This window comes from Bubalus bubalis, chromosome 16 (assembly GCF_019923935.1).
Source record: "Bubalus bubalis isolate 160015118507 breed Murrah chromosome 16, NDDB_SH_1, whole genome shotgun sequence".
Lineage (NCBI taxonomy): Eukaryota > Metazoa > Chordata > Mammalia > Artiodactyla > Bovidae > Bubalus > Bubalus bubalis.
Window position 1 is genome coordinate 63,153,766 of NC_059172.1, and position 27,974 is coordinate 63,181,739.

The 27,974-nt window shown below is 41.1% G+C and overlaps 1 protein-coding gene across 9 annotated transcripts in view; it reads right to left on the minus strand.

Annotated features, from left to right (window-relative positions):
• Positions 1-4,287: 4,287 nt before the first annotated feature.
• The window catches only part of DIXDC1 (DIX domain containing 1), a 79,332-nt gene continuing 55,645 nt past the window's right edge, over positions 4,288-27,974 (minus strand). For 7 of the 9 annotated variants that reach the window (XM_044929756.2, XM_044929754.2, XM_044929752.2 and 4 more), the window contains 10 exons: positions 25,838-25,942; positions 25,423-25,476; positions 24,726-24,818; positions 24,571-24,642; positions 23,788-23,877; positions 23,273-23,434; positions 22,699-22,765; positions 9,416-9,521; positions 8,198-8,306; positions 4,288-6,538 (listed from right to left, as the gene is read on the minus strand). In XM_044929756.2, coding sequence (XP_044785691.1) covers positions 6,458-6,538; positions 8,198-8,306; positions 9,416-9,521; positions 22,699-22,765; positions 23,273-23,434; positions 23,788-23,877; positions 24,571-24,642; positions 24,726-24,818; positions 25,423-25,476; positions 25,838-25,942 — 939 coding nt within the window. In that variant the 3' untranslated portion in view covers positions 4,288-6,457. Of the gene's footprint in view, positions 6,539-8,197; positions 8,307-9,415; positions 9,522-16,625; positions 18,436-21,394; positions 22,444-22,698; positions 22,766-23,272; positions 23,435-23,787; positions 23,878-24,570; positions 24,643-24,725; positions 24,819-25,422; positions 25,477-25,837; positions 25,943-27,974 lie in introns of those variants that run through there. The other 2 variants (XM_044929755.2, XM_044929751.2) reach the window with 2 other exon arrangements.

Sequence of the window (27,974 nt, forward strand, 5' to 3'; positions counted from 1 at the left end):
GACAGGACCCGAGCGCCGTGACGGGCGCGGTCGAAAGGGCGGGGCCTAAAAAGGCGGCGAGAGCGGGACTGCGGGAGGTGAAGTGGTCAGAGGTGGGCTGAGGGGCCTGGCCCCAACCTGAGGAAAGATGGGAGGGGGCTCCCGGCCCAGCCGGGCACCGGGAGCCTGCGGCCGTGGGGCAAGTCTAGGTTCTCCGGCGGAGGGCCGCCCGAGGGGGCATCTGTGCTCGCCGGGCACGCCCCCAGCCTCAGCATACCCTGTGGCCCCCAGGTTTGGGGCCTCGCTCTGCGCAGGCTGTCAGATCAGATCAGTCGCTCAATCGTGTCCGACTCTTTGCGACCCCATGAATCGCAGCACGCCAGGCCTCCCTGTCCATCACCAACTCCGGGAGTTCACTCAGACTCACGTCCATCGAGTCAGCGATGCCATCCAGCCATCTCATCCTCTGTCGTCCCCTTCTCCTCCTGCCCCCCAATCCCTCCCAGCATCAGAGTCTTTTCCAATGAGTCAACTCTTCGCATGAGGTGGCCAAAGTACTGGAGTTTCAGCTTTAGCATCATTCCTTCCAAAGAAATCCCAGGGCCGATCTCCTTCAGAATGGACTGGTTGGAATCCTTGCAGTCCAAGGGACTCTCAAGAGTCTTCTCCAACACAACAGTTCAAAAGCACCAATTCTTCGGCCCTCAGCCTTCTTCACAGTCCAACTCTCACATCCATACATGACCACAGGAAAACCATAGCCTTGACTAGACGGACCTTTGTTGGCAAAGTAATGTCTCTGCTTTTGAATATGCTATCTAGGTTGATCATAACTTTCCTTCCAAGGAGTAAGCGTCTTTTAATTTCATGGCTGCAGTCACCATCTGTAGTGATTTTGGAGCCTAGAAAAATAAAGTCTGACACTGTTTCCACTGTTTCCCCATGAAGTGGTGGGACCGGATGCCATGATCTTCGTTTTCTGAATGTTGAGCTTTAAGCCAACTTTTTCACTCTCCACTTTCACTTTCATCAAGAGGCTTTTGAGTTCCTCTTCACTTTCTGCCATAAGGGTGGTGTCATCTGCATATCTGAGGTTATTGATATTTCTTCCGGCAATCTTGATTCCAGTTTGTGTTTCTTCCAGTCCAGCGTTTCTCATGATGTACTCTGCATATAAGTTAAATAAACAGGGTGACAATATACAGCCTTGACGAACTCCTTTTTCTATTTGGAACCAGTCTGTTGTTCCATGTCCAGTTCTAACTGTTGCTTCCTGACCTGCATACAGATTTCTCAAGAGGCAGGTCAGGTGGTCTGGTATTCCCATCTCTTTCAGAATTTTCCACAGTTCATTGTGATCCATACAGTCAAAGGCTTTGGCATAGTCAATAAAGCAGAAATAGATGTTTTTCTGAAACTCTTGCTTTTTCTGTGATCCAGCGGATGTTGGCAATTTGATCTCTGGTTCCTCTGCCTTTTCTAAAACCAGCTTGAACATCAGGAAGTTCATGGTTCACATATTGCTGAAGCCTGGCTTGGAGAATTTTGAGCATTACTTTACTAGCGTGTGAGATGACTGCAATTGTGCGGGCTGTACTGGGTGACAAAGATTCAAGTTCAGGTTTGTAGCCCAACAGGAAACGGGATGAATAGGTTTTCCAGCCAAATGGTGTGAAGGGCAGCTGAATGGAAGCTATATCCCCACATTCAAGAGTGCTGTAGCGGGATTAAACATCTTCTCTGAAGAAAAAAAGTTTACAAAACGAATTTCCGATTCTAATTTGCCGTAGAATCCTTTCCAGTTACATCTATTACACTTCTACTGCCAGCTTATCATCCTGTAATTGGAAAATAATCTCATTTCTGAGCTGAGGGTGGCATTAGACTAGAGGGAAACGCATGCTGTATTTATATCTGGTTAAGTCCCCAGTATACAGATGGTCATTGAACATCAAGAACATAAGGAAACCAACATTTGAAAACATGTTAAACTTTGCAGGTAATTAAACGTTTGGAAAAATAAGGTAGCCAGAAGGCACTATTTCATACCTACTTAAATTGGAAACTTTAAGTTAAAAAAAAATTTTTTTTACTATCTTTATAACAGAAAAAGAATTGGAAAAAATCTATCCAAAAATGAGGAAAAGATTAAACAAGTACAGCTGTCTAACAGAATGATATGCAGGGAGTACAACTGAGAAACAGAATTCCCAGATTAAATGGAAAGGCATACTTGAAATAATATTAAAAGTAGAGCAATTATATTGTTAACAATTATGTAAAACTACTTATGAATAGCAATTGGAAGAAATAATGGAAGAAGAGTTGTGATTAGTGAAAGGGTTTATACTGTATAAATTATTTAAATATTTTAACAATTTTGAATTGGCTAAGATACCTTACTACAGTCTTTCCACTCCGTTTGAATTTAATAACTGCATCTAAATTACTTTAAGTTAGCCTTTGTACTAGATGATCTTCAGTTTGTTGTTCAGTTACTTAGGTAGCCTTACTTATGCCTTGTTTTTTCATTTTTCTGTGCATAGCAAGTTCGCATTTTGAATATACTTTTGATAGATGTAGCTAAATCATGGGAGAGCATAGGTGAAACAGTCCAGGAGTGGTTAGTTTACTTCAGAGGTAAGCTGGGAATAATTAGGTTTTTCAAATAAGCCCTCTGAGACTTGTAGAATATTACTGATATCGAATGGGTGAGATGTAAAAACGAATTAGTTGGTAGTGAAAGTCCATTACATATTTAACATAACAGTGGAGTAACCCAATTAAAATGGCTTGTGATTAATAGTTGAAAATAATGTAATTGGAAGGCAAATGAAAGCACCCAGGGCTAAAACTTTAGATATATAAAACCTTTAAAGTAATAAATAAAGGCTAAGTTTTAGGAAAGCAGCTTTCAAATTAATTTGGAAGTTCTGGTTCTTTTATACATTTCTGAAAGCCTCAGTGCTTTTTGCTTTTGCATTGGAGATTGTTTTGTCATAGTTTAGAGTCTTGGGTTCTTACTTGTTTTCATATTTACATAAAATGTCAAAAGAAGTGCTAAATAAATGAATCTTCTTTGATTGTATAACCTATTTTGCACTTATACTAGAAATACCAGTAGTGATATCTGCAGCAATAAAGTAATCCTATCTCCACTCCCCAAGTAATGAGTAAACATGCTACCAGGGAGATCACTTGAGGAAATTTACTTTCACTAAATGTGAATGGCTTTCTTGATTAATTTCAGTTGATAATAAACACAAGTGAAAATTATGAATGGTATTTAGTTTGCAAACTCCATTTTATTCATAGTTTGTTTCTGAGTTGTTTTTTTTTTTAAACTAGTTCACAAATCTGGTACATACAGGCAGTTAAAACTGGTTATCACTTTGATAATCAGAAGCCTCTGGTATAACACAATCTTTATGAAAACGTAAAACAATACATGATAGTAATCTCTTTTAAAGCAATGGTTGCAAACATCCATGTTTCTAAGAAAATATAACTTTACATATATATTTGAAGCAAGCTATACCCTCTTACATAAATCCAGACAATAGAAGAAGTGTGCAATCATAATGCTTATTTTATGGGGAAAATGAAAATTATTATAATTATGACCTAAATGTTTTAAGTAATTAGAGTCCTGATGGATTGAATATAGGGCATAAAGATATCTTCCTTAATGTACAACCATCCTGGTCAAAAAGAGCTGAGAAGTTGGTCAGTTGGTAGGATTGCCATTTCAGTACCAAGTAAATTTAACCTAAATTCTTCTGGTAGAAATTGTAAAATTTTCCAATTCTAGCTACTTTAGTTAACTGAGTGAGAATACTCTTCAGTTTTTAAATGAAGACTGTTTAAGGAATTGAACTTTTTATTAACTTAGTTTTTATGACAGGGTCATTTTTTAAATTGGGTTTAGAGATTATTTCATGAGCTCTAAACATTTCTAGTTCTTTAGTCAGTAGCAGGATGGACTGTCCCACACAAATGCCAGCAGGGGGCAATACTCTTAAGTCAAAGGATCTCCTACATATCAAATAGGAGACAGTTCAAACCAGAATGAATCAATGCACACTCCTCCTAGAATAGGCTCCTGTTCAGAAACTGGAATGAGGATTACCAACACATTTTACAAAAACATACTGGCGTGCCATCCTGTAATGGGGGTGCTTCGTTATTACCCATGGCCTCTGAGGTTAATGAGCTATGAAATCAACTTAAGCTTTCTATGGAGGCACCAAGGCCACGGAGCTTCTTTTCCAAAGGACACAGAGATTAAAGACAAAGAAGGTAAAGGACTCTGAAAATTTTCTCTGATTTAATTTCCTCTGAAAATTTAAATTTACATAATGGAAAGAATGTTTGCTGAAAGAATACTGACAAGTAAAACTGATTTAACAGTCAAGATAAATTGTACTGAAAATACAATAACAAATTTTAGTCTGATAACCCTCATGCTGTCTTACAGCAAAACACAAATTCATGCAGCAGAGAAACTGGTGACGAGAGGACTTTTTCTCCAGACTTCCTGGGGGGCAGAAAAGAAAAAAAAAAAAAAAAGGCAAATATACTGTTTTCTTCTGTCTGCTTTTGTAATGAATTATTCTTCCTTTTAACTGACTTTCCCAAATTGTCCCAGTCATTTCTGATGAGAAATCATTCTTCAGTAGGAGGAAACCAGGTAAACTTATATGAAAGACATCAGGTGTCTTTTGAGTTCCTTCTGTCAGCTAAAGGAGCCATCAAGGAGGTTCTATAAAACTAACCCCACAACTGAAATGGCTGGTAGAACTGGAACAGGGGTTGTCATCAGTATACCTGTAATAAAATAAAGCTTGTTCTGAAACCACAAGGGCTGCTAAGAAGAAAAGAGCCTGTATAAAAGCTACTGGGTTCCCTAGAAAATGGATACAGTATACAGAATGTGAGAATATATAGAACTCACACTCAAGTTATAAAAATAGACATGGTTCTTGGACGAAAAGCCAATGAGTACAAAAGAATTCTCCAAACATGAACTATTTTTAAAAGACGCATCTATATAAAACAACAAAATGTCATGTCAGAGCTCCAACAAGTTGTCTGTTGAAATGGCTGAAAAGGGGAGATGAACTTGAGACAGGTCAAGAACCCAGATCTGTCTGGCTCTTCTGCTTGGCAGTGTACATTGGTGATCACAGGCAGACTGCTTTGGAGACTGATATGTAGATATACATATATATTTATAGTATATATTTATACTGACTATATATATATATATATATCTGATTGGTTGAATGAATGAGAAAACTCAAGATACTAAGTAATCTCTGAAAGTTTATCTCTTAGCTTCTACACTTGACAGTGTTGCACATGAGAAAGGATTCTAGGGTTTTTTCACCCAGAATCAACCCTGCCATTCACAACTCTTGCTCCCATGGTTTCTATTGTGCCCTAAAGGATCAGCCTAGACTAAATATATAATAGAAAATAACTCTGGCCTTGACATCGAAGAGGGGCAGACCAGTAACTCATGCTCAGTACTTATAATCACAAACACTGAAAGTAATGGTTTGTTTCCTTTCGACTGCAAAGGAGATGCCATGGGCTAAAGAAAAGTCATGAGAGAAAGAAAGTCAAGAAGATAAGGGTAGCAGCACCTTTCCATACCCGCCTGGATTTGAAAGGAGATTTTCACTCCTTATTCCTTTCAAACACAAAGTTCATCAGTTAGAAGAGGGGGGGGGAAATGGCTCTAAAGTTAGAGAGTCCACAGAGAAAAACAAGCAGTACATGAAATACGCCTTCTGTGGGCTAAAGGACAATTTGCAGAATCAGTTAAGACGCAAGAGGCAGCCCAAGGTCTTAATTATGGTTTTAGCATAGTACAGCACAATATGGACAGCCCTTTTTCAATCCAATTAGCAATTCAGCACCATCCATGTCCAGTCCAAAAAAATTCCTGAAGAGTGGGCTTTCATCTTTGGTACCACCTTTTGAGTTATTCTTGGTTTGCAATAGCTGCAAAGAAGCAAAAAAGCTGGTACCTCCACCTTGTCTGTGAGTACAAATGCTGGGACCCTGATTGCTGCAACCACTGAGGCCAATTAAAATGAAAATAATACTGTAACACATAGGAGTGATGCATCCAGTTCCCGGGTTCCAGATAATAGCAGCCATGCCCATATAGGAGCGGGATCATCCATCCCCGTTGGTTAAGGCCTTCGGTTTGTTGTCCGCAGAGTAGAGTAAAACAGTGTGTTCCCACGGACAAGGAACTCCAGAAGAACCTGTGGTCTACTTTTGGACAGAGATTTTAGGTGCCACACATGCCAGGCACACAAGCAGGACTGGCCTATGGCTGTCACACTTGGACAAGCTTCTGTTTTGGCAGCACAAACCTTCTGTGTATTCTGGTTTTAGTCCTCTTTCCTGAGTGAAGCAGCCAGGGTGTGCCAACTTCTGCAAGTCCCCAGTCTAATACTCAGCATTAATTTTCTCCATGGTCTTCTTCTACCCAGGCTACAATTTTCCCTTCCCATCCAGGAATGGCATCATCATCGTGGAAAACCTAGAAAAAGAAAAAAAGCCACCATGAAAAAAAATTAGAAGATAGGGAGGCCTGCTATACATCTGTGGTTGATTAAAAAAAGATCCCAAACATAAAGGATAAGAAAGTATAGAGGAAAGTCTTGAGTTAGAGCCTGTGTCCCTTTAGTTTTGTCCCTAAAGTTACAACTGGTTAAAAAAAAAATATGTGTGTGTGTGTGTGTAGTGACCCTTGAACAACACAGAGACAACACCCGCCCCCTTCCCTGCCCCAGCCCTGTGCAGTCAAAAATCCACATATAACTTCACAGTCAGCCCTCCATATCTACAGTTCTGCATCCTCAGATTCAACCAACTGCTGATCATATAATACTGTAGTATGTATTCATTGAAAATTATCTGCATATAAGTGGATCCATGCAGTTCAAACCCATACTGTTCAAGGGCCAACTGTATGGTGTATATATGTATGATTTATATATCCTTAGTTCCACATCTACGAAATGGTAAAAGCACCCCTCTAGTACTGCTTTGCTCCGAGAGATTTATAAGATTTAATAAATTACTAAGCATAGAGCACTTTAGGCTTCTCAGGAGAAAGCAATACTATAAGCATTTAAAAGAGAAGGGGGAGAATAATAAAAAAATAAAAGAGAAGGGGGGAAATTTTGGTCCCAGGCAATGTAAAGAAAGGGTCAGAAAAAAGGCTAATCTTAATATGTGTGTGTGCAGTCCTTTTCATTCATTTATTCATTTCCTAAGTCGCTAATAGAACAAGGTTATTAAAACAGTCCAGTGAAGAAATTTGGTTGTTTTTTGTTTTTTGTTTTTGTATGTGTGTGTGTGGCATGCAGGATCTTAGTTCCCCAACCAGGGATTGAACCTGTGCCCTTGAAGTAGAAGCAGGGAGTCTTAATGACTGGACTGCCAGGGAAGTCCAGGAAATCTTTACAAAATGAAAGATTGGCTTTGCCAATCTTTTTCATTCTGTAACCACTGATGAGAGCACAGAACTCTTTTCAAAAAAAAAATCTGTTTCTGACAGATGTACTATAAAGTGTAGGCTAAGAAAATAGTCAAGGACTGAGAATAAGCATAGATGACTTTGCAGTTTCCTCATTTTCATTTTCTGAGAAACACACAATATACCATTTCATATATTCATGCCAGTTTGTTTATTTTGCTTTACACAGGAAGCCGAAAGTTTTCTAAGGTTTGGCTATGGAAAGAAAAAAGACCCCAAAGCCAAGCTTTTCTTCAATGTGGGTTCTTTATTTTCCCTAACAAAACTTTTTCCTTTTTTTTAAATTTTCTGGCCACACCCCGGGGCATGTGGGATCTTAGTTTCCCAACCAGGACTCAAACCTGCACTCTCTGCACTGGAATCACGGAGTCTTAACCACTGGGCTGCCAGGGAAGTCCCCAAAACTTTTTCCTTTTTAAAATAAAAATTCTAAGTTTGATCAGAGTGATTAAGTCCATGAACTAATGAAGCTATCAACTTCTTGGGCCATTCCCTGAAACTTCTTGGTCTAAAGTAGTCAACTGGCTTCAGGCACTGGGAAACCCCACTGCCCTGGTTAGGGAATACCGGTATTTCTGGGTACTAGATCTTAAGTAGGAATCTGTAGAGTTCAAGAACAACCAGCAATACCACCCAGACTCCCCGTGGGTCCTGTACCTCTTCCTTGACAGTGCCAAACTCAGGATCCAGTGCTTTGAAGTGATACCGATGATTTCCTTCCCGGTCAATAGCCGCTTTAAAATCCTTCAGTGTCACCTCCCCCAGCCTGCAACAAAAGGAGAGAACACTAAAATAGACTGTTTATCAGTGGGCTGAAAAGATAAGATGCTAGTTTTAAACCCAGGCCCCTGTCAAAGTCTCTGCTGGGAGAAACAGCATGGCCTTGTTAGGTCACTGCCCTTGGTAACTCAAATGATTCTATTAGCAGAAGTTAGGGAGTTAGTCACGGTTAGGGAATGTAAAGTGTGTTAGTCGCTCAGTTGTGTCCAACTCTGCAGAATTCTGCAGGCAAGAATACTGGAATGGGTAGCCATTCCCTTCTAAAGGGGATCTTCCCGACCCAGGGATAAAAGCTGGGTCTCCTGCAATGCAGGTGAATTCTTTACCATCTGAGCCACCAGGGAAGCCCCATTGGGGAATGTAAATAGCATTACAAATGGGACAATCTGAGAATTTAAAATAGATTTACTGCTTTGACGGAAGCCAAATCACTTTTTTCTGTTTCACTCTGGAAATAGGACACAAAAAGTGTCTGCAATCTAATTTGTTAAACTATCAATATGTCTAAGTTCTCTTGATTTCCTTCTTTGCAGCAATTCCATTTCTCCAGGCTGGGAGAATTCAAACTATACCACTTTACTTCAGAAAGCTGCCCTCTAACCCAGACCCTTTAGGAACAGTAAATCTTAACACCTCTCCTCAGCAGTTGGTTCCAAAGATTAAAAATCTTTATTACAAAGCCATCTACCTTAGAAAGGAGTATATTAACTGAAAAGTTTGAAGGTTTTTAACATGAATTCTCTTTAGATTAGTCGTAGTCATCCAATAGCAACAAAGGTCAATAAGCAATAAATAGCCCTGGAATGCTAGGCTGTAATCCATAGCTATCAGCAGAAGCTATTTTGAGCACTTTAAAAACTGTTATTCCTGACTTGGAGCATCTTTGTATATCAGGACTGGAAGCATTATTGTGTCTATAGCAGATCCTGACATGTCCCTTGTAATGCTGAAGGTTAGTGGTGAAGCTGGAACTCGAATCTCTATTTCCTGTGCCCTTCTCACTACACTGCTACACCTTGCAGCTGGTTAGGTGGGCAGTAACTAATGATTCTGCCTTCCTGTCCTTTTTAAAGAAATAATGATTCAGAATCTCACCTCTTTGGTATATTAACCATGAAGGGTGTAAGTGACCGGTCAGTAAAATAGAGCACTTTCGTACAGGCGCTGCTGACAGTTGGAGAACTCTGTGAGTGAGGCAGCTCTGCAATCAGAGAGACACCTTGTGGTCAGAACATTCAGTTTGCTTCCAGTAACCCATGATTTCCAGTTACTCAAAATGTCCCAGGAGAATGAAGCTGCCTGAGATCATAGCACAATTTTGAAACCCTTGCCAAACACCTTGTCCATATGGTGTGACCCATAGGAAGTCACCGCTGGGGCCACTAAGACAGGAGGTGCTTCGGGCATGGATGCTATCACAAAGACCATCCCTTTTCACCTGTTCCAGGTGATTCTAGCAGGGGAACAGCAACTGTTCTGACAGGCACTGCTGCCAAGAGTCAAAAGAGGTCAGAGAAGGCAGGCAAGATTTCAGGTAGGGGACTTCCCTGGTAGCACAGTGGATAAGAATCCACCTGTGAATGCAGAGGACACAGGTTCAATCCCTAGTCTGGGAAGATTCCACATGCCATGGGGCAACTAAGCCTGTGCACCATAACTGCTTAGTTGCCGTGAGGCCTGTGGAACCTTCCAGGGCCAGAGAGCGAACCAGTGTCTTCTGCATTGGCAGGTGGATTCTTAACCACAGGACCACCAGCATAGTCTCAGTCCCCACAGTTTTTAACTCAGATTTCTTGATCCATACTTTGTCTCTCTTCTTTGTATAGGTACTGACGGAAAAAGCAATAAATAGCCCTGGAATGCTAGGCTGTAATCCATAGCTCTCAGCAGAAGCTATTTTGAGCACTTTAAAAACTGTTATTCCTGACTTGGTTCACTGATGCTCAGTGAATTACTTATGAGTATGAATTTAAGAGAATAGGAGAAGAGACCAGTTAAAAAGTTTTATCATCAGGACCAAAAACTTTTATTAAAACATCTCCTGCAATTCCAGATACACAGGTTTTCTTAACTTATTCTAGGCCATTGATCCCAATCAAACTGGCAGCAACCAGAGAATAGTTCTAGGAAGAGTTTTTATTTTTTTAAATATTTGTTTATGTTGCCCTGGGGAATATGGAATCTTAGTTCTCCAACCAGGGATGGAACCCCAGTTCCGTGCACTGGAAGGCAGATTCTTAACCACTGGACCACCATGGAAGTCCCCAGGAAGGGTTTTTTTGTTTGGGGTTTTTAAGGCTTTTTTTTTTTTTTTTTTTTTTGGCTGCACCTCACATTTTGTGGGAATCTTAATTCCCTAACTAGGGATCAAAACCAGACCCTTGGTGTTGAAAGTGTGGAGTCTTAACCACACTTTGTGGTTATTAACCACCAGGGAATTCCTAGGAAGAGGTTTAAAATAAGAAGTAGGAGAGATGAATAACACAGAGAAGAAAAACAAGGGAACATTCTCTCTCTGCACAGTAATCAGTTAGTTTTCAGAATTTTTTTCAAAGAATGCCATTTACTGAAACCTACATGCCACGATGCTCCTTTGACTCCAGCACCAAGGGCCTGGCACACAGTTTTTTTAATCAAACATTCACTTTTATCATTAAATTTTATGATTGATCTTTTCATTCATTCATTCAACAAACAATTATTGAGTACTTACCACGTACTAGATTTTGAGAATATAAAATTAATTATATGTGACCTCCGATCTCAAAGAGTTTATAGTCCAGTACAGATGACAGGTGTGATAACAAATAATTGTTGTTGTTATTTAGTTGCTAAGTCGTGTCCAACTCTGCAGCCCCATGGACTATAGCCCACCAGGCTCCTCTGTCCATAGGATTTCCCAGGCAAGAATACTGGAGTGGGTTGCTATTTCCTTCTCCAAGGGATCTTTCAGACCCAGCGACTGAACGTGTGTCTCTGGGTTGGCAGGTAGATTCTTTACCACTGAGCCACCTGGGAATCACCTAACAAATACTTAATACATTAAAATCAGATTTGTACAAACTGCAAAGGAAGACCAAAGATGGAGTAGTTAATTCTACCTGGAAGAGGTCAGAAACTTCCCTTAGTTAAATTGTTTAAACAATTTGAGAATTGTTAAACAAAGCACCTAAAAAAATGATCATATGTAGAATTTGGAAAAGGCATTCCAAGAATGAAGGATACTTATAAAGGCATGAAAAAGGATCACGTATCTATAAAACTGGAAGTTGACTAGTAAGGCTCGAGCATAATACTTTGGGAAGTAATGGAAAGTGAGGATAATAAGGTAGGCACGGCCCCAATCACAAAGGACTCTGCCAGGCTAAGACATTTAGATATTAGTCTTAAGCTCTAGGGAGATATTAAAAGGAATTGATAAGATCAGACTGGCATTTTAGAAAGGTCAATCTAGCAGCAAAATAAAGGGTTGGATGGGAGAAATTCTGGAAATGGTGATCCCATTAAGAGGCAATTAAAATAATCTGAAAGGTGAGGAAGGGTAAGATATAGCCCTGGAGCTAGAGAAGGGATGAATTTGAGAGAACTTTAGAAGGTAAAAGTCTTAGTACTTTGGATATAGTTGAATGTCAAGGATAAAAGAGAAAGTGAAAAATAACCAAAATTTATGATCTAGGAAATAGATTCATGGTAGTTACCTAAGACAGGGGAACACAAGTGTCATCCATTTAAAATGTTTACTGGGTGTTTACTGGGTGCCTATTATGTATCAAGAACTAGAGATGCAAAAATAGTGAAAAGTGAAAGTGTTAGTCGCTCAGTTGTGTCCGACCCTTTGCAGCCCCATGGACTGTAGCCCACCAGGCTCCTCTGTCCATGGGATTCTCCAGGCAAGAATATACTGCAGATAGGCCTTAAAGGAGGGTTTAAAGTTAAATGAGGTTATAAGAGTGCACCACTTCTCATCCCAAAGAACTGGCGCCCCCATACAAAGAAGAAGAAACACCAGAGCTCTCTCTCTACCATATGAAGACACAGCAGGAAGGTGAGTGTCTGCAAGCCAGGAAGAACACCCTCCCTCAGCAAACCTGACCACACTGGCATCCTCATCTTGGCACTTCCAGCCTCCAGAACTGTGAGAAAACAAACTGCTGTTAAGTCACTCAGTCTGTGGTGTCTGTTATGGCAGTCCAAGCTGACCAATAAAATGTTATACACACACTTTGGTGGACTGGAGGGTAAGAGTACGTCAGATGTCACACAGAAGTCTGGTAGATAGAGACAAGTGTGGTAAATAGGTCACTGATGACATTAATGAGAGGACTTTCGGGTGACTAGTGAAGGCTGAGTTGGATTACACAGACTCTCTGAGTAAAAAAGAAAAAGCATAATGAGAGAGAAATAGTCTTACTGCACTTTAAATCATATTGATAAAATGATCACTGTTGTTTCAGGCTGACATTACTATAGAAGTTATATACAAAAACCACAGAGGGAGTTCTCTGGTGGCCTGGTGGTTAGGATTTGGTGCTTTCACCGCGGAGGCCCGGGTGTGATCCCTGTTTGGGGAACCATCTTCTATGCTGTGCGGTGCAGCCAAACTATACATAAATACATAAAAGTAATTTTTAAAAATCTTAAAAACCTCAGAGAACAAATGACCCAGAAACACAGCGTTGTGTATATGTATGTGTAAATAACATACATGATTTTAAAAGGCATCACAAATCAATTTTAGCTTTTATACTGACATGTATGGTTCATTTGGAGTCAACTTTTTATATGTGGCATGAAGTGTGGGTCAATGATCTTTTTTTGATATGGGTCTTTAATTGTTCCAGGACGATTTGTTGAAAAGCCTACCCTTGAGCCATCAAATAGATATTGCACTGTTATTAATAATCAACTGGTCCAATTCAGTGAGTCTGCTTCTGGACTTTCTATTCTGTCCCAGTGATCTCCATGTCTGTCTATGCACTTATAATGCACTGTGTTGATTACTCCAACTTCATAGCTAGTTTTGAAATCAGGTGGTGTGGCCCGCCAACTCCTTTGTTTATTTTTCTCAAATTTTTTTTTAAACTATTCTAATCTCATCCATGTAAATTTTAGTATCAGCTTCTTTATATCTACAAAAAGTCTGACAGGACTTTAAAAAATATTTATTGGGCTGCTCTGGGTCTCAGTTGTGACACTTGAGATTTTTTGCTCAGTTCAGTTCAGTCACTCGGTCGTGTCCAACTCTCTGCGACCCCATGGACTGCAGTACACCAGGCTTCTGTGTCCATCACCAACTCCCAGAGCTTACTCAAACTCACGTCCATCGAGTCAGTGAGGCCATCCAACCAGCTCATCCTCTGTCATCCCCTTCTCCTCCTCCTCCTTTTGCGGCATGCAAATTCTTAGTTGCATCAGGTGAGATCCACCCTGACCAAGATCAAAACTCAGGCCCCTGGCACAGAGTCCTCGCTACTGGACCGCCAGGGAAGTCCCCTGTTAGGATATTTTTTAAATTTATTTATTTATTGGACGATAACCCTGTTAGGATTTTTATTGGAATAACATGACGCTACAGATCATTTGGGGAGAATGAACCATTTTCACAAGGTTGAGCTATATTTATCCCATCAAACAAGGCTGTTTCCCAATTACTATGATACTGATAAACAATAATTTTGTAAGTGGTAAAAAAAAAAAACCATGTCATAAAAACCAGATTATTTTTTTTAATGTACCATCTCCCTTGTTTCTATTTGTTCCATATATTTTTTGTTCCTTTTCTCTTTTGTCTTTTTCTCCCCACCTTTGGAATGTGTGTATATATGTATATGCATATCTGTATATACATACAGGGACTTCTCCTGTGGCTCAGATGGTAAAGAATCTGCTTGCAGTGCAGGAGACGTGGCTTGATCCCTGAATTAAGAAGATTCCTTGGAGAAGGGAATGCTACCCACTCCAGTATTTTTGCCTGGAGAATTCCACGGACAGAGGAGCCTGGCAGACTACAGTCTATGGCATCACAAAGAGTTGGACACAACTTAGCGACTAAGCACTCATGCAGATATGTGTCTTCAAAACCCAGAATGTTTAGGTCCTCAATTTGGATACATCATTTCAACATGTAAATGATATTTTAAACAGTGAGATATTTTACTTTTTTTTTGGGTTTTGGATTATTTTTACAATTTCTTACCTCTGCTATTAATTTGTTATTTATTCTTTAAAAATTTAGTGGTTGTTCTTAGATTTATATATATATATATCTTTAGTTAGTCAGCTTTCAAATGATATTATACCACTTCACATGTAAGAACTACAGAAGTTACAACAGTAGAGTCCTAATTCCTCTATCCTGATCTTTGTATTACTGCCATACATTTCACTTTCAAATATGAAATAAACCAGTAACACATCAATACTATTTTTGCTTTAAACAGCCTATTATCTTTCAGAGTAATTAAAAATAAGGGGTAAAAAGTCTTTCATATTTTCCTTCATTCTAACCACTTCTTTTTGTATATCCCAGTTTCTCCTGTCTCATATTCCTCCTGTCTGAAGAAATTCCTTTAACATTTCCTGCAGTGAAAGTCTGTTTGTAATGAATTCTCTTGGGTTTTGTGTATAAAAACAAATACTCTCTAGCTACAGAATTATAGGTTGTTTTTTTTTTTTCCTTTCAGTACTTTAAAGATGTCCCCCCACTATCTTATGACCTGCAGGTTCTGATAAGAATTCTGTAATTCTCATCTTTGTTCTTCTGTTTGTAATATTTTCCCCCATCTCTGGTTACCTTCAAGATTTTCTCTTTTCTTTGATTTTCAGTAATTTGACTCCTTTATTGTCATTGTTATTCATCAGATCAGATCAGATCAGATCAGTTGCTCAGTCGTGTCCGACTCTTTGCGATCCCATGAATCGCAGCACGCCAGGCCTCCCTGTCCATCACCAACTCCCAGAGTTCACTCAGACTCACGTCCATGGAGTCAGTGATGCCATCCAACCATCTCATCCTCTGTCGTCCCCTTCTCCTCTTGCCCCCAATCCCTCCCAGCATCAGAGTCTTTTCCAATGAGTCCACTCTTTGCATGAGGTGGCCAAAGTACTGGAGTTTCAGCTTTAGCATCATTCCTTCCAAAGAAATCCCAGGGCTGATCTCCTTCAGAATGGACTGGTTGGATCTCCTTGCAGTCCAAGGGACTCTCAAGAGTCTTCTCCAACACCACACTTCAAAAGCATCAATTCTTCGGTGCTCAGCCTTCTTCACAGTCCAACTCTCACATCCATACATGACCACAGGAAAAACCATAGCCTTGACTAGACGGACCTTTGTTGGCAAAGTAATGTCTCTGCTTTTGAATATGCTATCTAGGTTGGTCATAACTTTCCTTCCAAGGAGTAAGCGTCTTTTAATTTCATGGCTGCAGTCACCATCTGCAGTGATTTTGGAGCCCAAAAAAATAAAGTCAGCCACTGTTTCCACTGTTTCCCCATCTATTTCCCATGAAGTGATGGGACCAGATGCCATGATCTTAGTTTTCTGAATGTTGAGGTTTTTTTTTGTTGTTTTTTTTTTTAATTTTATTTTATTTTTAAACTTTACGTAACTGTATTAGATTTGCCAAATATCAAAATGAATCCACCACAGGTATACATGTGTTCCCCATCCTGAACCCTCCTCCCTCCTCCCTCCCCATTCCATCCCTCTGGGTCGTCCCAGTGCACCAGCCCCAAGCATCCAGTATCATGCATCGAACCTGGACTGGCAACTCATTTCATACATGATATTTTACATGTTTCAATGCCATTCTCCCAAATCTTCCCACCCTCTCCCTCTCCCACAGAGTCCATAAGACTGTTCTATACATCAGTGTCTCTTTTGCTGTCTCGTATGTTGAGTTTTAAGCCAACTTTTTCACTCTCTACTTTCACTTTCGTCAAGAGGCTTTTGAGTTCCTCTTCACTTTCTGCCATAAGGGTGGTGTCATCTGCATATCTGAGGTTATTGATATTTCTCCCGGCAATCTTGATTCCAGTTTGTGTTTCTTCCAGTCCAGCGTTTCTCATGATGTACTCTGCATATAAGTTAAATAAACAGGGTGACAATACACAGCCTTGACGTACTCTTTTTCCTATTTGGAACCAGTCTGTTGTTCCATGTCCAGTTCTAACTGTTGCTTCCTGACCTGCATACAAATTTCTCAAGAGGCAGATCAGGTGGTCTGGTATTCCCATCTCTTTCAGAATTTTCCACAGTTGATTGTGATCCACACAGTCAAAGGCTTTGGCATAGTCAATAAAGCAGAAATACAAGTTTTTCTGGAACTCTCTTGCTTTTTCCATGATCCAGCGGATGTTGGCAATTTGATCTCTGGTTCCTCTGCCTTTTCTAAAACCAGCTTGAACATCAGGAAGTTGCAATTCTCAGAACTTCTTGGATCTGTGGTGTGATGTCTTTATATATTTTTGGAAAATAACTGGCCTTTATGTCTTCAAATGCTTCTTCTGCCCAGTTCTGTCTCTTTTGGATCAGAGATTCTAGTTACTTGTATCTTCATCCATATGGATATTATCCTATCACTACCGGTTGTTTTTCCTCTCGCCTGCTCTTTTTCTTTTTGTACTGCAGTTTGGGTAATTCCTATTGACCTATCTTCAAATTCACTGATTCTTTCCTTAGCTGTGTTTGTTGAGTCTTCTGATGTCCCTGCTCAAGACACTCTTCATCTTTGTAATATTTATTTTTATTTCTAGCATTCCATTTGACTCCTTTTCATAATTTCCATCTCTCTGCTAAAATTCCTCACCTGTACATGCATTATATAAACATTTTTACTTCAGCCGTTAACATAGTTCTAAAAACTCCTTTTCTGATGGTTTCAATATCTTAGTCATGTCCAAGTGAACTCTTGAGTAGACCCTTATTGACTCCTGACAGTGGTGTGCATTTTTCTTGTTCCTGTGGATGTCGCATGATTTTTTTATTGACTGTCAGACTTCCTGTGTAAGTCTTCCTGTGTAAGACGGTAGAGACTAAGGTAAAAAATGTTTATGTCTAGAAATGGGCACATTGCTTGTTCTTCCCGGCCACTGGTGGGAACAGCGGAATCAGTCACGTCAGGAGTTGAGCTGAGACTGGGATTTTTGTTAAGGTTACTTTCAGCGCACCATCACCTTCACATTTCTCTAGGGTTATGTGGAGGAGCTGCACCCCGCAGGGTTTTCCCTTAATGTTCCTGCTCTACCCTCAACTTTATCATTATTAGTTTGGTCACACCATGCAGCATGTGAGATCTTAGTTCCCTGACCGGGGATTGAACCTGCACCCCCTGCACTGGGAGCACAGAGTCTTAACCACTGTACCAGGAGGGAAGCCCCCACCCTCAGCTGCAGACTTGACTTGTGTGCCCCTCCCTCAGAGGCAGACTGCTGGCCCTTCTTACACAGCACTTGCTCACCCTGCGGGGAGGGCTGAGGGAGGCTTCTCTGTGACCCAACCTCAGTCTTGAGGTGGGGCTTTCTCAGTGATCCTACCCTTTCCCCAGTGGAAGGCTACCTCTAATGATCTGAGCCCAAGGCAGTTAGCTGCCACTTCCGGGGGTGGGGGGGTTGAGAGTTCTTTTATCCTTTCTTTTTCCCCCCTAGCTGAAGTAGGTCTTCACCTTTGCCTGAGATGGGGACGACGAAGGGGAAACAGGATTTGCTGCCCTTCCTCAGCGGCTTAAAACTTTTGTTTTTTAAGGGACCAAGGCCCAGATGGTGCTTCATGCTTTTCTGGCAGTGGCAGCCAGTCCCTCCTCTGAGCCCCCACCCCCAAAACAGGATTTCCCTACGCTCTGTTCCCACAACTAGTCTTTGCCATAAGCACCCAAATGGAGGTCAACAGAAGCGTCAGCAAGCAGGTGCAAACTCTTCTTGCGTTCGTGGCCCCCAGGGTTCCTAGTCTCTGCCCAGCCTTTTACAATTTATTAAAATCTCAGCTGAGTTCCTGTTTGTACAGTGGCCCCGTCTTCCCCCTGCGCTCTGCCACAGGTGAGCCAGTGTTGGTATCCCATCTGTGCTTGGAGGCACTGTTGACCTTTCAGGCTGGCTGGCTGCCCTCTGATTTCATCTCTCTGATGGATTTAAGACAGTTATAATATTTTAGACTATTCAACCTTTTCTCTCTGTTAGCACAGCTACCTTGCAGGCTTATTGTAATTCACTTTTTAAAAAACTGAGGTATAATTCATGTAACACAAAACTCACCATTTTAACAACTTAAAGTGTACAATTCAGTGGCACTTAATACATTCACAGCTATGTGTAACCGTCACCACTATCTAGTTCCAGAACATTCTCATTATCTGAAAAAGAAACCTCATACTCATTGAACTGCCTTCCTAATCCTGACATCTGTCTAATCTACTTTCTGTCTCGATGGATTTGCCTATTCTGGATATTTCATAGAAAAGGATCCTTCCAATTTCTGCCCTTTTCTGTTTGGCATCTTTCACTTAACATTCTCAAGATTCATTTATGTTGTAGCAGGCATCAGTAATTCATTCCTCTTTGTGGCTGAATAACATTCCATTATATGCATATATGCAGAAATTGTTTGCCCTTTTATCGACTGATGGACATTTGGCTGTTTGCACCTTTTAGCTACTGTGAATAATTCTGCTATGAACATGCGTGTACATGTTTTTTTTTTGAACACTTGCTTTTCATTCTTTTGGGTATACACCTGGGAATGGAATTGCGAAGTCATATAGTAATTCTATGTGTAACTTTTTGAAGAGCCAGCAAACTGGTTTCTGCCATTTTACATCCCTATCAGCAATGTACAAGAGTTTCAACTTCTCTACATCCTCACCAACACTTTTACTTATTTTTTCAGAATCATCAGTAGGCATGAAGTGGTATCTCACTGTGGTTTTGGTTTGCATTTTCCTAATAACTAACAACATTAAGCATATTTGCATGTGCATATTGGCCATTTGGGGCTTCCATGGTGACTCAGCAGTAAAGAATCTACCTGCAATGCAAGAGACGCAAGAGACACGGGTTCAATCCCTGGGTGGGGAAGATCCCCTAGAGGACAGCATGGCAACCCACTCCAGTATTCTTGCCTGGAGAATCCCATGGACACAGGAGCCTGGCAGACTACAGTCCATGGGGTCACAAAGAGTCAAACGCCACTGAAGAGACTGAGCACACACACATAAACCTTGGCCATTTATTCATCTTCTTCGGGGAAATATCTATTCAAATCCTTTGCCCATCTGTTATTAATATCAGATTTTTTTTTTTAGTCTTCTGTTGCTAAGTTAGAAGAGTTCTTTATCCTAGGCCCTTAATAGATAAATGATTTTGAAATATTTTCTCTTATTCTGGTTGTCTTCACTTTCTTGATAATGTTCTTTGATCCAAATAGCTTTTAATTTTGATGAAGTCCATTTTCCTATTTTTTTCTATTATTGCTCATGCTTTTAATGTCTAAGAATTCAAGGTCATGAATATTTTCCCCTGTGTTTTCTTCTGAGAGTTTTAGTTTTAATACTTATATTTAGGTCAATGATGCATTTTAAATTAATTCTGTACATAATGTGAAGTACAGGTCCTTCTTTTGCATATGTTCTTTTGCATATGGATATCCAGTTGTCCTGACACCATTTGTGGGAGATACTATTTGCTTGTCAAATTATCATAGATGCGTGGGTTTTATCTGAAATCTCAATTTATTCCACTAATCTAATGTGCATGCCTGCTAAGTTGCTTCAGTCATGTCCCTATGGACTGTAGCCCGCCAGGCTCCTCTGTCCATGGGATTCTCCAGGCAAGAATACTGGAGTGGGTTGACATGCCCTCCTCCAGGGGATCTTCCTGAACCAGGGATTGAACCTGGTCTCCTGCAGCTCCTGCAATGCAGGCAGATTCTTTACCACTGAGCCACCAGGGAAGCCCTCACTAATCTACTGTATTAGTTTTAAAATAATTATTGTTGTTGTTGTTTTCCCTTAAGAGTAAATTGCAAGACAGGAAGTAGGTTCAAAGAGAAGATTTCAGGAGATTTGGCTGTCATGAAAAGGAGAAAGAAAGGGCACAGCCTTGCATCTCTCATATGGCACACTACACCAGATTATCCACATATAATATTTCACTTAATGTTCACAATCCTTCAAGATTATCTCCATTTCAAAAACACGAAAACTAAAATGCAAGGACGGTCATTAACATTCTTGCTCATGGTATACTCTGCTAAGAGCTACAGCTGCATCCCAGATCTGTTTGATTCTACACTCTTTTGTTTTCCCCCTCTATTGTTTTGTTTCCAGTTTTGGACATGAGTTTTGAAGTGTCTTCTGACCTGCAGAGAAGATATCCAGCTGGCATTCAAAAATATAGCCCTGCAGCTCAGAAAACACTTGCAGTTAGAGATGAAAGTTTAAAAATAATTGGCATACCAGAGTGGTTGAAGCCATGGAAGTAGAAAGGATCATGGATAGAGAATATCAGAAGGCCTAGGTCTAGACCTCCAGTGGAATCCCAGGGCACAGTTAAGGGTTAGGCAGAGGAGGAGAAGAGGAGGACGTTGTACCTCGAGACTACAGTCTAGTGAGGCCAAGCACCAAGTCCATCTTGTTCATCTCGAGATCTCTTGTGCCTAACAACAACTCTACATAGTGAATGCTCAATAAATATTTGTTGAACGAATTAACTGGTTGGTACTAAAGTTAAAGGAGAGGAATGTTTCCAGAAGGAGACTATTCAAAGGCAGTAAATGCTTTTGAAAAGTCAATGGAAGATAAGGTATGAAACATGACCACTTTGATTAGGCAACAAGACAGTCAACATGGACCCAAAAAAAACATTAAGTGGAGTAATGAGTAAAAGACCAATTAGTGGATTAAGAAGTGAAGGGGAGGTAACAATGAAGAAAGAGCACTTGTAGATCATTCTTTCAAGAAGTCTGATGCGGGGGAATAAGATAAATAACTCAGTAGCTAGAGGGTTATCAAATTGCATGAATGTTTGTATTTTTAGATGAGAAGCATTTCAGCTTGTCAATATACGTATTGAATTAACACTCCATTTTATAAGAAACTGTGAATTTATTTGCAGCCTTTTAAATAAGTAAGTCATATACAGAAAAGAATTATTCCAGGGAGGGAGAAACTTACTAGACTTATGAAAAAGAATCTCTAAATATTTAGACCTAGGTACATTGGCAGTTTAAACTAACCTAAAGAAAGTACTAAAGAGGACAAGGATAAAATAAAAAGCCTATCAAGAAAACAGAAATGACTGGTTCAAAACAATGCTAGAAAAAAACAGTGAAACTAATTTGGGTACTAATAGTCTATTTCAGTCTCAGGGTAAATATCTCATTCAAGAGAAAAAAATATATGGAGGTTTGAGAACGCTACCTTATCTACTCTACAAAAAATATTTTACCTTTCACATTTGGGCAAATACTTTCTAAGGGTTTTACTTTAGACTTATTAATGTGGTTTTAAAAACTATCTTTAACATATAAAACTGGTTGTGGTCAGCCTTTTACTATTTGATTTTTATAAATTATTATTTAGATACTTTCAGATCAGGCCTGGGTAAACTATAAAAGATAAGAAAACATGAATGCTATTAAACCAAAAGGTAAAATATGAAGTAAAATAGAAATTACCAGGCAGGGTAGATTTCCCAACATGTTAGAATTAACAAGGAAGAAAAAATATAACACAGTTAAGTTCAAACAAACTGAATGACCTATGCACTCAAAGTTTCGGAAATCCCCAAAGAAATGAAACTTCTTGCCTCTAAGAAGAACTGCAAATTTTCTCTATTTGAGACTTTCAAGTGATCTGTATATGTGTTTGTTGTTTTATATTTTGCTTCGTTTGGTGTAACTGTTTGGAGCTTGTTTATTTGCAAAGATATTTTGTTTAAGATATTTTAGCCTTTCTGAATCAGCAGCAACCTGCATGTGGCTAAATGGTACTCGGGGCAATGGTGGTGGTGATAATGATGGTATGATCTTCACAGTCCTAGAAGCAACTCGATTCTAGTATTGCTATAGAACAGTGCATTATAAAGGTGAAGTACTGGGACTTCCCTGGTTGTCCAGTGGTTAAGAATCCACCCTGCAATGCAGGCAATACAGGTTCAGTCCCTGGTTGGGGAACTAAGATCCCACATGCCTTGCCACAACTAAGACACGATGCAGCCAAATAAACAGAATAAATGAGTGTGAAGAATGTGGTACTTCTTTTTTTTTTTAAAAAAAAGAGTGAAGTACCACAATAAAAAGTCTATCTCCAAAATATTAGTAGCATATAAATACTACATTTCTGATCTAATATGCTAGGAGTCCTTACTGAGCAATACGGAGTACTTACTTGAATTAGGGGGCCAGGACTCCCGGTACTCACTACCTGTTTGAGTTCTGGGTGACTTGCCCCGAACCTGGGGAGTGACACAAAAATCACAAGAGTTATGATGAATGGGAGAATTTAACCAAGAAATTTAAATCATAAAAGTATACTTAAAATATATACTTTTCTACCACATCTTTTCCCACAGAATATAAAATTGGATGTGTTTATCCTAGCAATAACAACGTACACATATAAAAAGCATTCTAGTTTTCAATGCATTTTCTCATATATTTCCTCAACCAATGCCAAGCTCATTCGGGGGGAAGAGGACGGAGAGTAAGCAGTAAAGGGAGACCTGTGGGTCAAGAGCCACAATCCCTTAGACAGCTACCCAGCTGCTTAGAGTTATCTGTGAACTCCCTCCTTGACTGTCATACCATGATGAACGGTCAGCTCCCCCGAGAGGAAAGCCAAAGAGAAAAGCAACTGTAACCTTCAGCAGGGCCTTCTATCTTAGCACTGCCTTCATCTACATCAAATTGACAAGAGCAGGCTTCTTCGGGGGATGAGAGAAACATCACAGAAAGAGGGTTACCCTTCTTTCTTGCTTCCTCTGGGTCTCCATGGCATGCAGGCGCTCCATGAGGCTGGAGATGCCCTGCTCCAGGCTGTCGATGGTGTGGTGCTGAGGGTCGTGGCCACTGAAGCTGGTGCGTAGGCTGCGGAGGGCGTCTCGCACAAGCTGCAGGTCACTGCTCTGTGGGCAAAACCGCGGGGCCGCGGGCATGGCCACGTGGCAGTGCCACCTGATTAACCACATCCTGACCGCAGGGCTCAAGAGCATACAGGGGAGGGGTTTCCAACAGATCTCTTATTTTTGATGGAGGAGGTGGAAATTGTAGGAAAACTTTTTCCTCCATAGACGCGAGCCCACCGACGGCTCACTACTTCTTAACTTTGGATAGTAAGTGCCTCACAGCTGTACACACCCAACAGATGCAAGAATTGGGGAACAGGGATATAAAAGGCCGACTCCACTGGCGATGACTAGGGTACCCTTTTGGTTTTGGCTGGAAGTGGCAAGTCTGTAGTCAAATCCTAAAGACATACCCCTCTGTGAACGACTGAAGCAGCTCCTTTTCCTGCCGCTGGAAGGAGAAAACCATTGCTTTGAGAGCTGTGATTGTTGTAGTTGGTCACCTAGAGCAGCAAGAAGAAAGGATGCTTGTACGAGGGAAAATTCCAAAGCAATTCCTCTTATGTTTCTTCTTTACACGAATCACTTCCTGATGTAGTGCAAAGAGCTTTTTCCCTTTAGCTCACTGCTGTATCTCCAATCACTGACACTCAGAAGGCACTGCTGAATGCAGAGTGAACAAAATGAAAACCTCCGTTTGGAGTCCCTCGCCTAGCCTCTGCCTGGCCCCAGGAAGGCCTGAGAATGCTGCTCCAGCATCTTCTGCCTTTGCTTCAGTAATAAAAAGAAAAAAAAAGAACAGTGACTAAAACGTTTCGAGCCTAACTCTGTGCCAGGCAGATCTACCAGGACTGTGTTGTTATTTAGATGGACTATCTTATGTATTCTTCATCATGGCAGAGAAGGGCACTGCTATTTCCATTTTCCAGATGAGCCTTATTTCTAAGGTTCAGAAGCTAAGCAACTTAAGGTCACACAGTGGGAAAGTGTGTAAAAAAATGTTTTGTTTTTTTTTTAAAAAAAGAGGTAAAGCTGGGATTTGAAACCAGATTTTCTTATCCCAGAACCTGCACTTTTATTCTCCCCACCAAACAGAAACCAACCTGTGGTGCTGGTTCAGCCCTGAGTTAATAACTGAATCTCCCTCTTTGCCCCTGTCAACGTGTGACAGAGACCCCGAGCGGGAGGCAGGTTACCTCGTCTGACTCTCTTTTCATACAGTGAGCCAAAAGGACATCCTTATGTTCCAGTTCTCGCTCCAGGTCCACCTGCAAATCGTATACACTCAATCAGACAGGGAGTCCTTCAGGTCGGAGGGGCAGGAAAGTCAGTGGTGAAACCCAGTTCCCACCTGCTGGTAACTGGCCTCGGACAGTTTCCGAAGTGCTTCTTCCAACTTGGCCTGGTTCTGCAGCAGGAGGCGATCTTTCTGCCCCAGCTCCTTCTGCAACAGAGACACAGCTTTCAGATGAGTGGCAAAGCCAAGGACATCCAACAGTTCACCTTTCATGATGCCATTTCCATCTAAGGAAAGTAGAGCCCCACACAGTCAAAGGCTTTAGCATGGTCAGTGAAGGCAGACGTACATGTTTTTCTGGAATTCTCTGGCTTTTTTTAATGATCCAACAAATTGGGAATTTGATCTCTGGTTCCTCTGTGTTTTCTAAACCTAGCTTGTACATCTAGAAGTTCTCAGTTCACGTACCGTTGAAGCCTATCTTGAAGGATTTTGAACATTACCTTGCTAGCATGTGAAATGAACACAATTGTACGGTAGTTCAAACATTCTTTGGCATTGCCCTTCTTTGGGATTGGATAAAGATAAAGCCTGGCTGAAATGAAGCTTCCAGACTCCTAGCTCTGAGTTCCTTCTCCTAGCCATGCTATCGACTGTCAGGGTTAGTGAATCAAAGGAACTCAGAAAAGGATTTCCTTGCAGAAAGCAAGAAGGAAAACAGAGTACTGAAGTGTTCTTTGAACAACAGCAACAATAGGCTGTTCATCAAAGGTCAGGTGGAAATAATTTCCAAACTGATACACATTCTTACTTTATATTCTCCCAAGAGCCGATTCCTCTCCTCTAGCTTCCTCTGCAGATCCACCTGCGAGAAGAATAAGACAGAATTCAACGGTGTGGGGGCATTATCTGCCAAACCAGCTAGGAAACCAGAAGGTAACTAGAGCTGATGTTGGCAGTTTACAGGATACAGCACAGAGAGGGCACGTCTATGGTAAAAACACACAGCCACTCTCCACATCTTCAGCGAGATGATCAGACTGTAGAACCACAAGGAAGCCCCAGGGTCTCAGTGTCCTCAACATCGCAGGGCTCAAGGCCAGTGTGGCACAGGCTTTCATCTAGGAACAAGGAGGAGTCCTCTGAGGGGGAACATATCTAACAGGACTTCATACTATATCCTATTTGGGGCTCAGTGGACTCCAAGTTCACTCTCTTCAACTCACGTTCTGGTTGTGCAGCTCATCTTTGTCCATATTTGCCCTCAGTAGTTCCTGTTTGAGCTGAAGGACAGACGCGTCCTGCTGAGTCAGCCTCTGCTGCAGGGCATCCTGGGGAGAAAGCACACTCACTACATGGTCCCAGCTCATCCATCAGGAAGCTGTTACTAAACCAGGAGACAAACAGAGCACAGGGTCCTGCCACAAGGAGATGAGCAGCAATTTTTCCGTTCCCTTCCAGGACACTAGAATCTAAAGGAAAATCCTATCCGTTGTCCTAACAGACTGATGGAAACCCGATTTTTCCCTCTGTGCTTTACTTGCCCCCACATTCCCCTGTGTTGCCAACAGCATGATGGTCTAGGGGGAGAAGATAAGTGGCCTCTGGGATCAGACAGACCTAGTCTTAAATTACACTCCTACCACTTGCTTTCATCACAGTGCATGCATGCTAAGTCACTTCAGTCGTGTCTGACTCTTTGTGACCCTATGGACTGTAGCCCTTAAGCCTCCTCTGTCCATGGGATTTTCCAGGCAAGATTACTGGAGTGGGTTGCCACGCCCTCTTTCAGGGGATCTTCCCGACCCAGGGATTGAACCTTCGTCTCTTATGTCTCCTGCACTGGGAGGAGGGTTCTTTACCACTAGCGCCATGACAGTGATCTTGGACAATGCACTCTCCTTCCTCCCTCCTTGGCTTTCTTCTCTAAATCCTTGGCTTGCAAATACTCAATCTAGATGAGCTCTTTTGTCCAAGAAGGCTGGGGCCTATCACTGCTTGACACCCTGGTCACAAAGGAGCCCTGGAATCACTCCGATCCTGCCTTTCAGAGCCCAGCCCCTGCCCGGCTTCCACTGCCTTTCACCGCCTTGTCTGAACCAGGACTGGGATCCTATTTCCCTGCTCAGAAATGTTCTTAGACAGAAGGTTCCTCCTCCCAGTGTAATAGGATCCTACTAATTTTAGGATATCTTCCTCTTAGCTTGGACCATCTTGGTTCCCACCAGGCATAGGACAAGGTCAGTTGTACACACTTACTTAAAAGGATCGGCTATGACACAATCCTCCAACCATAGTGACTTCAGATGGAACTAATGGACTACAGCTGCATCCCAGGAGATGTGCCCTGACTCTTCTCTCTTTACAGACTGCAAACAAACCATGCAGGCTCTGGAGGATGTGAGAGTCATTCTTAAATATGCTGTCTGCCATGACAGTACATGGCAAGGTGGCCTCAGATGCCCTCGGCACCAGTGGCTCAGACGAATATTTCCCGAAGTGTGCTTCATGGGATGTTAACAAGTGTTACATGAGAGGAAAAGCACTTCTGTGGTTAACAGTCCAATCGTTTTTTAGGCCAACCTCTTTATGGCAGACCTTCTCTGGTCCTTTAATATGCTATTATTCACTGTGACTCATCGAGCCTGTATGGCACTTCCCAGACTTATTTGAGCATGGAACATGCTGTTTTTTTGGCATCTCAAAGGACTAAGACTACAGAACATACTCTGGAAGATGCTGCTGAGTTACACCCTAGTCTGGCTCATGAATGGCAGTGTAGGAAAGCAGCAGTTTAAGAGCATCCTTTTCCACTTCTGAGGTATTATTCATTTAGCACATCTACTCCTACTGGGGTGAAATAACATGTTAAGCAAGAGGGGGTCGCACAGAGTAGGACACGACTGAAGCGACTCAGCAGCAGCAGCAGCAAGATTATTAGCTAGATCACTGTTTGTATTAGCAAAAGACTAGACATAACCCAGAAGACTTATCAATAGGAACTGATTAAATGAATTATCATATATTTACATACTAGAATACTACGGTCTTTATGTACTAAAATAGAATGATCTCTAAGATATATTGTTAAGTGAAAGCAGCAATGTGTCAAGCTGGGTTTATAGTATTCTATTTTTTGGGGGGAAATTACATACATACGTATGTGGGGATAAGTGGTAAGTTGCCTCCAGGAAAGACAGCTAGGTGACTGAAGGGGCAGGGCTGGAAAGCTGACTTCTCGAGGATTATCCTTTCGTACTTTTTAAACTTCAAACCATTTGAATGTTATTAACTATTCAAACCCAAGTAAATTACAATTTTTAAGAGTATGTTCTTCTTCAGAACTGAAGAAAACTGACAAAA